A 14,478-nucleotide genomic window follows, 5' to 3' on the forward strand; every position below is an offset into this window, starting at 1 on the left:
TAATCGAACAGAAGCATCCCTCCTCCACTAACCTTTCGGCTAATAAATGCTCGAGAATTAAGACTAAATATCAGGAGATGTTGCTGCAACTTATTGCCTTCACTTACTTGCCGGCGAAAGCATCAGCATCTACCTTCGGAGGAGTGCTCTTTTGTTAGATTCCAGTTAGGTTTGTCAAAGAAAATAAAACAAGATGGATCAGATCAAGAAAGCCATGCTCTCTATGAAGAATGACAAAGACGCAGCGACAGATAAGGCAGACCAGCTTGACCAAACAGTCATAGAGAAAAGAGATGAGAAGGAAAAGGTTTGTATCAAACAATACATATAGAGTGATGAGTCATTTCTATGGCAGTTTAATAGCATAGCTTGAGTTCTATGCTGTTGCAGATAGAGGAAGAGAGAGATAACCTGCTGAAAAGAGTAGCACAACTTGAACAGGACACGAGCACTGCCAAAGACTCACTTGACGAATCTACAAAAAAACTTGAGGACTGGAAAGAACAGAAAGAAAAGGTTAGATTTTTGGTTGTTCCCTTCTGTCAATACCAGTACATGCGTGAAGAAGGGAAGTTAGACCTTTCCTTGTCAATAAATACAGTAACTGTAGATGATGATTTCAAATCCTTTTGGTCGATTGTCAGTTCAATTTTTTTCAGTTGGGATTTTTATCAAATCCATCAGTAGGAGTTATCTTGACAATATGAATTTTTAACTCAACTAGGTATATGAATTGCCCAATTGTTTCAGCTCATAAACCAGTTCTTTTTATGAAGTTTATTAGCTATTAATGCCTTAAATGGTAATACAGACAGAACTAATTTAAATAACGCACAATTTCCAGTAGAATGGTTTTACTCAATAGTTTCTCCACCTTTTTATAATGTCTAGAAATAACTTTTCGTCAAACTGCTATACGCGTAGCACATGTCTACTTTTGAGTAAGGATATCCTATACCCATCGTACATGAATAGCTAGACCAACTGCGCTGTACATTGAGCAATTAACACTAATTATCGCTTCTACATATATTTGCTGAAGACACATGCAATTTGTGCGCTTTGTTCATTGACCATATAGAGTAGGCAGGAGTTTTGTATTACACACAGTGTATTATTATAGGTAGTACAATTATGATAGCTGGTTTTTGATGGTTTCTCAAAACATACATTTGTATACTTTTATTGTAGTTGTGGAGCACTTTAGCTACATCTTGATATAATAGTATTTACCACTACCAATTTACAATTATATAATTCTTTTCATTTTTCTAATAATAATGACACATCACTTAGTATCTTCAACATAGCAATGATGTCTTTAAATGATTCACATATATAGTTACCTCTTGTAAAACTGTATAATTAAGATTTAATGGTTAATTTCTCTTTTTAACAAATATAGATGTATTTGTAATACAATGATTGTGACATATCTATCACAAATTACATGATGTGGCAGCACCCTAGGATGCCAACACGTCTATAATAAATAGGATATTGTTCCCAATTATGTTCAGTGACACTAGAAGAGTTGAACTCCTAACAGGTGGCTATTTTATCTATCTTTGTCACTTGAAGCCTAAAAGATTCAAACAGAATAATGAGTAAAAGAAAAGTGGCATAAGTCGATAGCTTTTATTGCATTTAGATTGTAGGTCAACCGAAAGTTAGAGCATTGAAGTCAGTTTTAAATTTTTTGTCTTGAAAAATTCTGTTGTGCCAAGTTTTTAGCAATTTCAAACACCTTAATTTTAGCATAGTTTTAATCTGCTACCTACTGAACTGTTTACTTCGCACACATTGATAGTAGGATGAGAGGCTGAGTGCATAGGCTGTCACTAAAACAACATAATATTTTTTATTAATCTTTCTCTTAAGGTCATAAAATTTAGAGACTAACTCTGCAGCAAATTGTTTTTAAAGTTACGACTCGCTGAGATTTATAAACTGGTGCCAATGTCATCACTCGAATAGTTGAGATTTGATTGATAGACATGTGATGTCACCATTAAAGATCTCCACGTTCTCTAGCTTAACATCAACTATCTAACATTTATGAACTGAACTCTGGATCAACTACCGTATATAAAATAATTTCAGGGATTCTTTTAGAACTGGTCTCTATGTATAGACAGCGAGCAGTCATCGTTTGAGCATGCTGCCTCATATCCATGTTGTTTGCTATTCATTTACTTTCTTTGATTTTTAAAATCTGTATTAATTTTTTTAATTAATATCGGTTTTAAACTTGTTTTAAAAGTCAGTTTTTATTTAATTGATTTTTAAAATAGTTATTAACTAAATTACACAAGTTATACCAACCTGTAAGAATGGCTATTGTGTACTTCAGAGCTGCAAAATGCATCCTAATCTTTGCCAAGTTTCCTAAACCAAATATGCGGTAACTTTTATTTCAAGTGAATCGGTACTCTATGTGAAGAAACAAAAATGGTTTTCTCTGCAAATACTTATTATATGATAGATCAGGTTTCATCCTATACATATACTGTTATTATACTGCATATTGAAAACCTCCGTGATAAGCCAAATCATGGCATAGTTTGTAGTGGTAAATAATAGGTAAAACTCATTACATTTTGGCTAGTAAAGTTTTTTATGACCAACAAATATTGTGCTGGGATTTGTCAAAGAAATATAAAAACAGTTTGAAGCGTGATATGATAGCAATATCGAACTTCAAAAGGCTACCTATTATTGCTCAACATTCCAGCATTTATGAAGAGACCAAATACTTTGATAAAATTATTATATGCCTGTCAAAATATTAACAGCGAACACTTTTCTGCATTCGCTGCCTTTCAATTTTCTTTCTTCTGTCTTCATTGTTTACCAATTTTCCTTTAGTGCTGCAAGTTTTAAACAGATTACATGCAGTTTGACATGGCAACCACATTTGTTTGGTAGACGTGGACGTTCGTCATGAGGAAACAACTCTTTATAAGACTCATTTGACTAAATTGAGCTTAGATACCTATTACAGTAAACGTAATTGTGACCATTATAATAGGAGTTAGTTCCACCGCTGTTTTACAGAAAAGGACAACTCTCATGTGATAATGTGTTTGCCTCGCTGTGCCAAAAGCGAAAGCTCGTGTTTATCCAGTAAGTTAACGTGGAGGAATATTTGCCATACTCGTTTTGTATTTACGGAATAAAGTAATAATTAGATTTTGTTTTAAATTATAAACCACATTTTTAAATAGATTGTAATAAATTTCAACGTTTTATTTACAAACAAGCCATGTTTGTTCTTTCCTGATAACGTTATTTTGTAAGCGGATTTATTATGCGGCGATAAGATCGGTTGCTTTTCCGGGTCTCCTGTCGTCAGTCTTCTAACCTACTACCGGCGGCAAGAACAGCTTTCGGTGACCTAGTCTTGAATAAATATTTCTCGAAACACATTCCTTATACATAATTGCTAACATGTCTCATCACTCGAGCGATAGAGGAGTTGTGTTGGCATCTGTGAAAGGGCGTATGCAAGCTCTCCGAGACGAATTAGACAATTTGCAAGATAATTATGACGCGAAGTGCAAGGAATGCGCAGCTTTGATTCAAGAGAAAAATCAGGTGATTTAATCATGATATAGCCCTGAATATGATAATTATTTTTGATAGGAATTTAAATATAAGTTGGAATTGTATATGCAAGTTTTTATATGATGCTTTTTATTTTATTATGAATGATCGTTCCAAGAATCGGAAGATCTCTATTTAAACATTTTTAGCATGTACTTATTTCAATGTTAAAGTTGCATCATTCAGGATTATTTCTTGACTCATAAAGTTATTGATTCATGGTAAGCTAGAGCACGGTAGCTTGACAAATCCTGTTGTGCCATTTGGTACATCAAAAATGTTTGCCTTCTCAGTTATAGGCTACTGGTGTTTACAAAAGTAGCCTGTAAAAGCCGACTCAATGATAGTATCAGACTCCTTAAAGTCATCGGTTCATATTAGCTAGCTGTTAAGGATATGGATAGTTAAACGTGATGGTTATGAGGTTTTCATGTGCAAACTAAACTAGTTCAGGATCATCGATTCCTGAATTTTATTTTATTGATCAATTCATCCAATTACAAACATTGTTTATTATCATTGTAAGGAGTAGATAAAAATGTTGAAATAATTGGATGTTTTCAAATGAAGTGGCACAATTTACGAGTTTTTTGTAATTCTCATATCGAGTTCAAATATCTACGAATCAGACTATCGTTTCAAGTTGTAATCTCCGTAATAGTACTGGCTGGTGAGTAGCGCTATCCATTGTGAAAGTTGCTTGGACCACTTCTAAATGTACTTTTCCCTTTCGGAACTGTATAGGAAAAAACAATGTGTAGTGAAATTCTATGCGACTTTCACGTTATTATAGACCAATAATTTAAATTCAATGTTTGCTTAGAGTTAATGGTGCAGTGTCTATGTTCACTGTTCTCCTGAATGGTGGTGTTGTTTATGTTTACTTTTGCAATTTATGTAAGAGTTTATACAATGTTAAATGGTTTCTTTGACATGGTCTGGCGATTTACTGCGCTTAAAAGAAAAAAAAATGATATTTTGTTCATTTTAGATGTAATTTTGCCAACCTCTGCCTTTGTTTCATCCATTACATTCATCTTACTGGCACACCTTCACATAAATTTATGGTTGAATGATAAGATAATATTATCTGTTGTCATCCCAGACCTAACTATGGGGTCACGTAATCCATGTAAGGAAGAGAGGTGGCCCATATCTTTGCTTTTCGTGTAAAGATTCAGCTTGGTCGATTTTTACATGCCATTTTCCTTGTATAATGACAACTGAACGCATTGTGGTTGCCAGAAGAAATAGTAGCAACTTATAAAACTAGCTGCACTATTTTATTTCGCTAATAAGAAGTTTCAGACCCTATAATTCAGGATGAAAATATCTCTGTTGAGAACCTAGTCATTCGCTTCGCTCTTTTGAATGTTAAAATAAACAAAAACGTACTGTTACTTTGTCAAGTAAGATTATTTATTTGCTGTTTAGATTTGCATGTAGCCTGTGTGCCCGGTGTTTCATAAAGCTATAGTGCATTGGTTTTTTATGGCCAGTAATTCGGAAGGTGGATGTGCCATCGGACTTGGAAAGTTACATGTAGTTGTCTTGAGCTTAATCTTGGTGTCTTCTTTTAGTATGACGAGGAGGTGGCAAGTTTAAACAGAAAACTTCAGTTGACTGAAGAAAAACTGGAAACAACGGAGGAACGTCTGGAGCAGGCCAATGAGAAGTTTGACGAGACCTCACATGCCGCTGATGAGAGCGAACGGTTAGTGGGCATAAAACTAAATCTTGTGCTGTTCTTGACCTTTTCAGCTGTTCTTCTTGAATCAATGTGATATAAAGATATAAATTCATCGCGACTGGCGTCTGCGCGCTTCACCTCCCACAGTATATCATGTTTCGCAATAGTGCGCCCTGATTAGGTCTGCATGCTGTTGGTTGGTTGGAAAGGTAGAATTCTTGCCGACTTAACTTGGCCGCCACATCTAGGCAGGGCTGACTTTAAGAGCTCTTTTTATGAGCTGTCATGTTTCTTTCAGACATTTTTACTTCGTGTGACCTACAACAGCCCACTCTCCTAGTTCTACGAGCGATTAATAGATTAATAGTTCATCGTTAAATGTACTGGCAAGTGTCATGCCACAGTCAGATTCAGTTGAGGGTGACACCGCAGTACTGCATTGATGTTAGCAGTTGCTGTTGATATGGGAACCTATCTGATTATGGTGAGATAGTGCGGGGCCTTTGTAGAGCACTTGGAATATGAGCTAGTGTTGCATTCCCTAGACAGTGAGATTATCTCTCATGTAATAAGACCTCTATAGCCTACTTAGCTTTATCTCAAACTTGTTAGAGCTTGAATTAGCTCTTAGGATAACTGCTTGTAACCCGCTCTTGAGCACCTGCTAAGCCAACCAAGCAACATCGTGCCGTAACATTCGTTCCCATGGAGTGTTTATGACTGTATGCATGTATGTTCAGTGAACATTCTCATTTCCTGTTTGTTTTGTTAGTGGTTTACTTAATGTAAATACAAAATATATTTACTTTCAACTCTCCCGCAGAGCTCCCAGAGCTGCAGCCGGGGGGGGGGGGGGGGTAATGGGGGTGTCTTTCCAAGAAATAATTTACTTCTATGTATCGTTTCTAAAAAAATTGAGTCAGTCTCTGCATTTGGAACTTCGAGGAGTGTTATAGTCATGACATTTTTTACTTTCCCTTAGAAGTTCGTTCAAATTGTTTGCTTCTCCTTGCGAATGCAGCCCAGTTGTCACCATGTATTGTGTGTGTGCATGTGCAGTGCCAGAAAAGTGCTGGAGACTCGCAATATGGGTGTCGAGGACCAGTTGTCAGCCCACGAATCACAACTACGAGCTGTCAAAGAGGCCGCAGAAGAGAGAGACCGCATGTATGACGAGGTAACAAGCAATCTTAGCTAGTCGAAAGACACGTGGACAAGTTATTGGCTGCTTAAGCACTTGTCAGGCTTGTTATCAGAAAGCACGAGCTGCTGGCCGAGCTACTACTGCCTGATGAAGATGAGTAGTATATTGATAGGGCATGAAGTAGAGAGAAGATAGCTATAGTATCGCATGTCATACTCTGCTGTGTCCACTGTATCTTTGCTTCCACTGCCATTGCCTTTGTTTTATAACACACCTTTTTCTTTTTAGTGTCCAAAATGAAAGTGTTGTTTGCAGTCAATAGTAATAGATGGTTTATTATGCTCTTGTTTGTTTGTAGGCATTGCGTGTGAATAGCTTCATCGCTGACTGCGTTGTACGACCATTCTTATTCATCCCTCTATATTTCTTCTCCGTAGCACCGTGTGTCGAATGCTATGTCAGCCATACTTGATGAACCAAAACCTATCTTACTGTCTGGCTTTGTCTGAGAAGTGCATTTATTTCTAATCGCTGCCATTTGATAAATACTGTGTGAACACTCCATCGCTTACTGATATTGCTTGAGTAGGACAGTGCAGGCATTGCTTCTCGAATATATGGTTCTGTGATTACAGCGAAATGAAAGGGATGCTGTTGGTGTACATCTAATTAGGTTATTAACCATTGCATGAATGAGATGATATGGGCTCAGAGGCCAGCGACTCGGCCAGGTGTCATTGGCCACTGTAACCTACTTAGGATTTATTTCTCAAGTCTTTAGCCATGCTGACGCTTTGAAGGAGCTCATTATGCAACACTGTGTATTCTAGTGGACGCAAGGTACTCGAGACAAGGGGTGCCAATGAAACATCCAAAATCTCTCAGCTAGAGGAAGAACTGAAAGAAGCTCAATTTATATCTTCTGACGCCAACAGGAAGTTGGAGGAGGTCAGCCCGGCATGTAATTGTGTGTTTCCTTTGCATGGACTGAGTAATGTTTGCTGTTTTTGCAGGCCGTCATGCCGGTCTTTAAAGCAGCTCGTATGACCTCACTTACCCAAGCAGCCGGTTTTTCTCTGGTAGTTGATTCGATGTTGTCTCGTTTGCTTTGGGTTTTGACTCAGCTACATTTTGAAGGTTGACTTGTTTTGCAATAAACCATGAATTGATTGGCGATGTGGTTGAGCCACTTGCACTGTTGTCGTGAAGTTGCGGCCGGCGGATCCTTGTGAAAGGGATACGGTCATGCTCTGATACCCACCAAGTATTTGCGCTATGCCCAAGACGTGCCATCTATGGTCTACAACCAAATGCCAACTAGATGAAACGCCTCAGATGATTCATTGCTAGTTCTGTAGTAATTGTTGCAGTGTAGCTTTTTATGTGACTCATCTTGACTATTTCCTTTGTAGCTGGAGAATACCTTTCTGTTTGCTCTTGTAGACAGCTCGTAAGCTTGCCATGGTCGAGGGTGACTCGACAAGAGCAGACTCCAAGTTGCTGACTGCCGAGCAGTGAGTCTTCAGATTGGCCATTACCCTTTGAGTGGTGTGCTAGTGTTTGCATCCCCATTGGCATGTATCGCTTTGTGTTTTAGACTGCACGTAAATTAGTTATTGTGGAGAATGAGGCAGCACGCACTGAAGAAAGAGCAGATGCTGCCGAACGGTAAGCAAACTCTGATGTCTCTTTGCTAAAAACTAATTTTTATCGCCAACAGATTTTCCAGTAGCAAAATTATTTTCAAGTCATCAATATGACTCATCTTGCCTAAAAACAAAATTCGTTTAGTTTCAAAATTGTTGCACGTGTATATGTCAAAATTGATCATTAATTGCTTGCGGAAAGGATGAAAGAGAGCAACTCCTTTCTTTCAGAGCTATTTAATGCATCTTTTATGAAAATGAGCAGCAAACCGTAGTGGTATTTAATTTATTTTTTATGGAAATGAGCAGTTATCGCACGTGGATAGACGCTGATGCAGTCATCAATCAAAATCAAAAGTTTTGCGTTCACATCGATGGCTGACAAGAGCGTGTGGTTTTCCCCATAGGACCTGTGGTTGGACTAGCTGTGGTCATTTTTGTGAACTCTCAATCGCAACCGTGGTTTTCTGCATGTTTCAGTTACATCCCTTGAGTGGTGTGTGCGATGCTATGCATGTTTGTTACAGCAAGGTCAGAGAGCTTGAGGACCATCTGCACGAAGTCACATCTAGTCTAAAATCCCTAGAAATTAGAGAAGACCAGGCAAGTTTTCATGTCACTACACAGTTATGTTGTTGGGTAGCTTTAAAGGATACAAGTTTGGGAAAAAGGGAGGGGTAATGATAAATGCAGGCATTCTACAGATGAATGAGTAACAATTGTACGCGTGTCCAACTGCTAAACAATGAGCAGCGATAAATTGACTAGTTCATGGCAAAGTACTCCTATATTGTGCTAATTGGACATACTCGGTTGTCCTTCAATGTGTCAAAGTGAACCTAGGCTGTGTTCAATAAATATAATGGATAGGTTTTCTGTGTAGAATACATGCTGCCATGCTAAATAAACGTTTAAAGCATTGCCGAATTGCATGATTGTGTTTATATGTTTTCGCATGTTTCTTGCAGCAGGTAATATTTTGTGTTTCTGTTCTGTTCCCTCTGTATGGGTATGAGCACTTTACAACTGGGATGCCAAATGCTGTTTGTTTTTCTTTGGTGTTATATATGCTCCGGATTGTTAATGGTATCCTGTCGATTATCATTTGTTGGCCAACAACCTTGACAAGTGAAGGTTGGTGTCTAACTTGCTAGACCATATCTATTCTCTTCTCTGCTATAGGTGTTTACTATAATATCTCAGGCCTACAATTATTATCATGTGATACTATACTATCAATGCATTACGTAGAAAAATCACGGTGTTGGAAGAGCAACTTAGGATTGTGGGAAATGCTATGAAATCCCTTGAAGCTAGTACATCAGCGGTAAGTAGAGTCACTGACGTGACAGCCTGGCGACGAGACTCCATCACCGTGTGTACCCCAACGCAGTGCTAGCCAGTTCTTTCTCTGTCTTTCTGTCTGCTTTCTATCGCATCCCTACCTGTTTTTACTTTACAGCAAACTCACCGATCTCGAGGAACAACTGCAAATCGTTCAAAATAATCTAAAATCGCTGGAGAACTCAGTGGCGAAGGTATTAGACCTCTCGCATGACTTGAGCTGATCCAACTCTTTTGTTCTTGGGTTTTGTAATAGTTCGTAGATGTTTGCCGAACCCAAGAGTCAAGATTTTCTCGCGGTGGGATAAATTTTGTTGTAGATGGATTTATGTACTTGCCTCTCATTTGCGTTAGCTTGAGTGTCCCCCCTTAGTATTTTCGTCTTGTTCGCCGCTGATCCAATCCCGCCATTTATTGACTTGCAATGCCTTTCTAGAGGAGACTTTCTGTTTTCCGTTTCCATCGGAAGTTGGTGATTTGAGGACTTCATTCCTTGTAGAGTGTTGAACATGGAGCATGTTGTGGAGTGAGTCTGGGAGTTGGATCTTGGTGAAACTTTTGCTTCCCTTGTAGATAGATGAGCAGTGGTTTTGTTCGTTATTTTTATTTGACTTGAACATAAGAATAGGTTTATTAATGTGTGGCTAGCTTGAATCTGTTGTTTTCACGCGGCTTTGTTTTCTGCAGGCTGCCTCACGAGAGACAACCTATGAGGATACAATCAGGGATCTGAATGAACGACTCAAAGATGTAAGTAACTTGTCTTTCACTATCCTTTAAGGTGATACGTTGGTCAAATGTTTATTGTATATCGTGCATCAAACCGCAGCTTCCTAACGCTCCCATCAGATCTAGATCTTCAAGTGCTGATTTAGTTTCGCAGGCAAGTTACATGTGTAATCTTTTAAATGTCTGCCTTAACAACTGTGTACACGTTAGTTGGTTTGATAGTGTGAATACACTTGGATAGTATCATGGGCACAAGGCAATATCAGCCATACAGCCTTATCTATTCACTTCACTTGTTTTCTGTAGCATATTTGAAATATATAGCCCGTGTCTCATTGCTATTGATGTTAACAAAGGACTTCTATATAAGGTTATTTTATGTGGCAAGCCACACGTAATGCTATGAGCCAAGACACAAAAGCGGGATATGCATTGCGCTTGACAAATCCAGTAAAGGAAATGCCATGCCAATGCAACTGGCATGTGGCTACGAGGGTTTGGCACGCCTTATTTGTATGTAACTAGTTGTCACATCTCTTGCCCAGGCTCAAGAGAAAGCAGTAGATTTCGAAAAGCAGGCAGCTGAGAAACAGAAGAACAATGAGCAGCTAGAAGGTAGCTGAGAGTTTTGTGTGAGGTTGTCTTTTGTGACCCCGGGTTGACTGCATGGTATTCTCTTGTTTTACGCATGCGTGTCTTCGTTTGCTTTCCTCACAGGCTGAGAAGCGTGCTGATGATGCTGAAGGCAGCTGCAAACGGTTAATGAAGGAAAATGAGAAACTTGAAGGTAACAGGCCTGTTTCATGCTTATCTATTAGCATGGTTAGAATTTATCCGTGTTCCCAAATGTTCCCACCGCGCTAAGTGAGGTTTGATGTTGGCTTGTTAGTCAAAACATCTCCAGTTTTGGATACACTGTTCCATAAGTCACTTATTTGGCTAATCTTTTCACCTTCTTTTCTGAATTTGAGATTTCACAGCAAATGTTTTTATTCGAGTTGAAGTACATATTAAAATGCTTTTGTGCGCTTTGTACCGCATCATGCATATTATGTGAACCCATTTACTGCATGTGCAAATCATCCATCTAGAGTCATTGATGATATAGAGGTTAGTGCCACTATATTAGTGGAATTGTTGCTTTCAGTCAAGCCGGGCCAATGTGACAACTCAATTCATCACGAGCCGTGTAGGTTGCTACTCATTAATAATGCAAAACTAACCAAAAATTAATATTATAATTCCATCTGAAATTTGTTGTGCTTTTTGGTAATGAGTAGATAATAATTGTGTCAACTCGACAACTTGCTCATGGCTAGGAAAGGGTTACTAAACTTTGTGATAAGATCAGTTTTACGCACTCTCATAGCTTAGTTTCTTTGTTCCTAAATAATCGTCACGCCACAACTTTGATAAAGTTCTGATAAAAGTCAGCATGTAAGAATACTAAACCTGGGAATTAACTGTTGTGTTATGGCTGTCATGAAATGATTGGAACTGCTTAATAACTGCAAATTTTATGAACTTGAGTGCTGAAGATTTTCAAATTGAAAATTAAGAGCGATTTAGTCGCTACTGGAACCGGCGATATTGCCACTCGTTATTAGGCTTCTATGCAAGATTTGTTACATAAGTGGTATTATTTGTATGAATTTAAATGTTGGGAAATAAAAAAAGGGTATTTTGTTTTCAAGTATTGCAATCCTGTGTTTTTTCTGACATAAAATTTGTAAAATGATTTTACAAATTTAATTGTTTTGATGTTTCCAGTAGGCAATTGAAACAGGCAACTTCGCTGCTAAATCTGTTTAGCAAATCACAATGCAAGATTATATACAAGACATCAATTTATGTCAGTAATTTAATTAATTTGTTAGCGTTTAGCGGTCAAAAGAGGCTATTATCAAATGTTCACTAGTAATAAATGATTAATATTATTCTAGTCTGTGAATAAAATGAACATGCGCTAACACTGACAAATGATATTGGAAACAATTATTGCCGTCTATTTGACAATTGACTAATATCACTGATAGATTGCAGATGAATAGCACATATGCTTATTGCAACCTTTGTTGTAGGTGATTTGAGGCTGCTGATTACTCAGTCAGGTCTTTTGCTGTATTACACACTCGCATATTAGTGAACAATCATTGAATTCTATAAAAATAATTTGTATTCTACAATATAATGGTCTAATCAATTTTTTATCACTTACTGAAGGTACTGACTCGCATCATTGGTCCAAGTACTTGTTTCAATGCGCCATTTCATTCATGGTGCATTAAAATTAGCTACAAATTTGCAATAAATGTTCAGAAATACTTCGAGTGATCATTTTAAAATCTATCAACCCATAGAACACTATTCCAACAGTATTTAGTCAAATAAAAACATGGCACTTTTCATGGCTCTTTTAATAGACCAGCTTCTTATAAAGTAAGATGTTAACTGTTTGTTGAGACAGCCCAAAAACCTAATCAAACAAAATTTGTGGTGTGTTTTTATTTGTGGTGAAATTTTGAAACAAGATAATTTTTCCACAGCGCAGTTGCATTATTTGTCAGCCAAGAAATAATGTGGGAGTTGTTTATTCATAAATAGCAATTTTTGGGATGAGCAGATAATTCTTATTTTTTCTCTTAGATTTCAAAAATGATAAATCGATAGTTATTCTTTAGTGTAACTAAAATCATAATGTAATGCAACTGTTTGCAGAGGATCTGAAGAATGCGAATGAAGCATACAGCGCTCTAAACGACGAGCTGGAGCACACCCTCAATGACCTCGGAGGAATGTAAAGAAGTCTTAAAGCGTCATACGATTATCAATAAAACTTTGACATAAGTCATTTAATGAGCGGGACCGTGTAGGATAACACACAGCGGTATGCATTGTCGTTGACGATAGATTAATTTGTTTGTACTCCGTTTTCATCTCTTCTTACTATTAATTTTTCTGACAATAAGGTGTGCACTGCAGTGCATATCAATATTGAAAATTGTATCAAAAATATTAGAGACAAATATTTTCTTTACGCGCCCCATGATCGACTTCTTGGAGGAATGCTACATACAACCACCGTGGATAAGATGTTTAGATTTGTAGTGTATTCCAGACCTGTACTATCATGTCATGCTTTGTTTGAGCCCAGCTACACTTTTTTTCGTGCTTGACCATACTAGCTTTTTGCTCGTTTCTTACATAACTAGTACTTGCAGCTAACTGTCACCCTTCACAATATTACTTTGACTTTTCTAATTAGTAACGTGAAGAAGTTGGCAAAGTTTGCGTTTGTATTAGAAATCCTTTACTACTGACTTACAGAATAATATTTGCTTTTTATCAGCTTTTTATCAAGATTGGTGATGGTTTTAATATAACATTATTGCTATAGCTGTCCAGGTGGAATTGTAATTACGCATACATGTGTCTTGTCTACCCATATCTAATCTTTGATTCAGATGTTTTTCTGTCTGTCATTCAATCTTATGTTCTCTCGTGTGTACTGTAGCTGAGTACGAGCCCAATCAGCTCAGTCTCCACTGGTCTCCAATGATGGCATCAGCCAACATCTAACAGGAACATATCAAAAATATAACTATTTATAATTATGGGTTCTATTTTGCCTAGTGTAAACACTTGCGCTCTGTCAGCATGCATGTAGGCAGGGGAGATCAAAATAAAATTCTGCTGGCTACATGAGAAAATTTTAGTTTGCATTGCAAACAGCTCAACGAGTGGTCAAAAATACATTTTGTTTATTTAGATAATTCTTTTGACGCAGAGTTGCATGAAAGTGACAAAACAGCTACTACAGTTTTGATAATAGCAACCTTGGCTTAATGTAGATAAATACGGTTTCGCTATCGATATAATAAAGTTATGAACTAGCCCAATCTATAGTTACCGAATAGCATGAAATGAACTCGACAAGCATTATAAAATGGCATGCAAAATGTGTTGGTTGAGACAAAGTTGATCACTCTCGCTTGCAAGCAGGAATTGTGAGAAGTTTAATAGCTAGACAAATAGTGTATCAAGCGGTTTGTAACTGCAGTGTGCAATACATCAATCGTTACAAAATGAAATGCATACAATAGTCACCAACCGCTCTAGAAAATTAGATGAATTTATTCTCACAGAGAAACGTTCTCCTTAGCAAATTTATGGTTTTGTAAAGGAACTTCCGCATGTGTGAAATGATCCATTAAAAATTATCTGCCAGATTCGCTCAGCAGACAAAATGGTTTTATATTTTGGATAAGTTAAACATAAAATGTGATTGATTACGTGGATTATGTTATCTCAAATCTTCA

At 37.4% G+C, this 14,478-nt stretch overlaps 1 protein-coding gene across 6 annotated transcripts; it reads left to right on the forward strand.

Moving 5' to 3' along the window:
* The first annotated feature begins 86 nt into the window (after positions 1 to 86).
* Positions 87 to 13,773, forward strand: LOC137393690 (tropomyosin-2-like). Of its 6 annotated transcripts, none has more exons than XM_068080365.1 (9): positions 87 to 307; positions 391 to 516; positions 5,187 to 5,320; positions 7,271 to 7,388; positions 7,884 to 7,954; positions 9,338 to 9,413; positions 10,118 to 10,180; positions 10,705 to 10,774; positions 12,878 to 13,773. In XM_068080365.1, the coding sequence occupies exons 1-9, from the start codon at positions 194 to 196 to the stop codon at positions 12,958 to 12,960; spliced, it is 855 nt and encodes a 284-aa protein (XP_067936466.1). In that variant the 5' UTR covers positions 87 to 193; the 3' UTR covers positions 12,961 to 13,773. The 6 variants fall into 6 exon arrangements, with proteins under 6 accessions (XP_067936466.1, XP_067936455.1, XP_067936474.1 ...); XM_068080354.1 differs by lacking the exon at positions 10,705 to 10,774 and adding an exon at positions 10,877 to 10,946 and having other exon boundaries at positions 88 to 307; XM_068080373.1 differs by lacking the exons at positions 7,271 to 7,388; positions 9,338 to 9,413 and adding exons at positions 6,356 to 6,473; positions 9,549 to 9,624 and having other exon boundaries at positions 89 to 307.
* Positions 13,774 to 14,478: the final 705 nt, after the last annotated feature.

Source organism: Watersipora subatra, chromosome 1 (genome assembly GCF_963576615.1).
Source record: "Watersipora subatra chromosome 1, tzWatSuba1.1, whole genome shotgun sequence".
NCBI lineage: Eukaryota > Metazoa > Bryozoa > Gymnolaemata > Cheilostomatida > Watersiporidae > Watersipora > Watersipora subatra.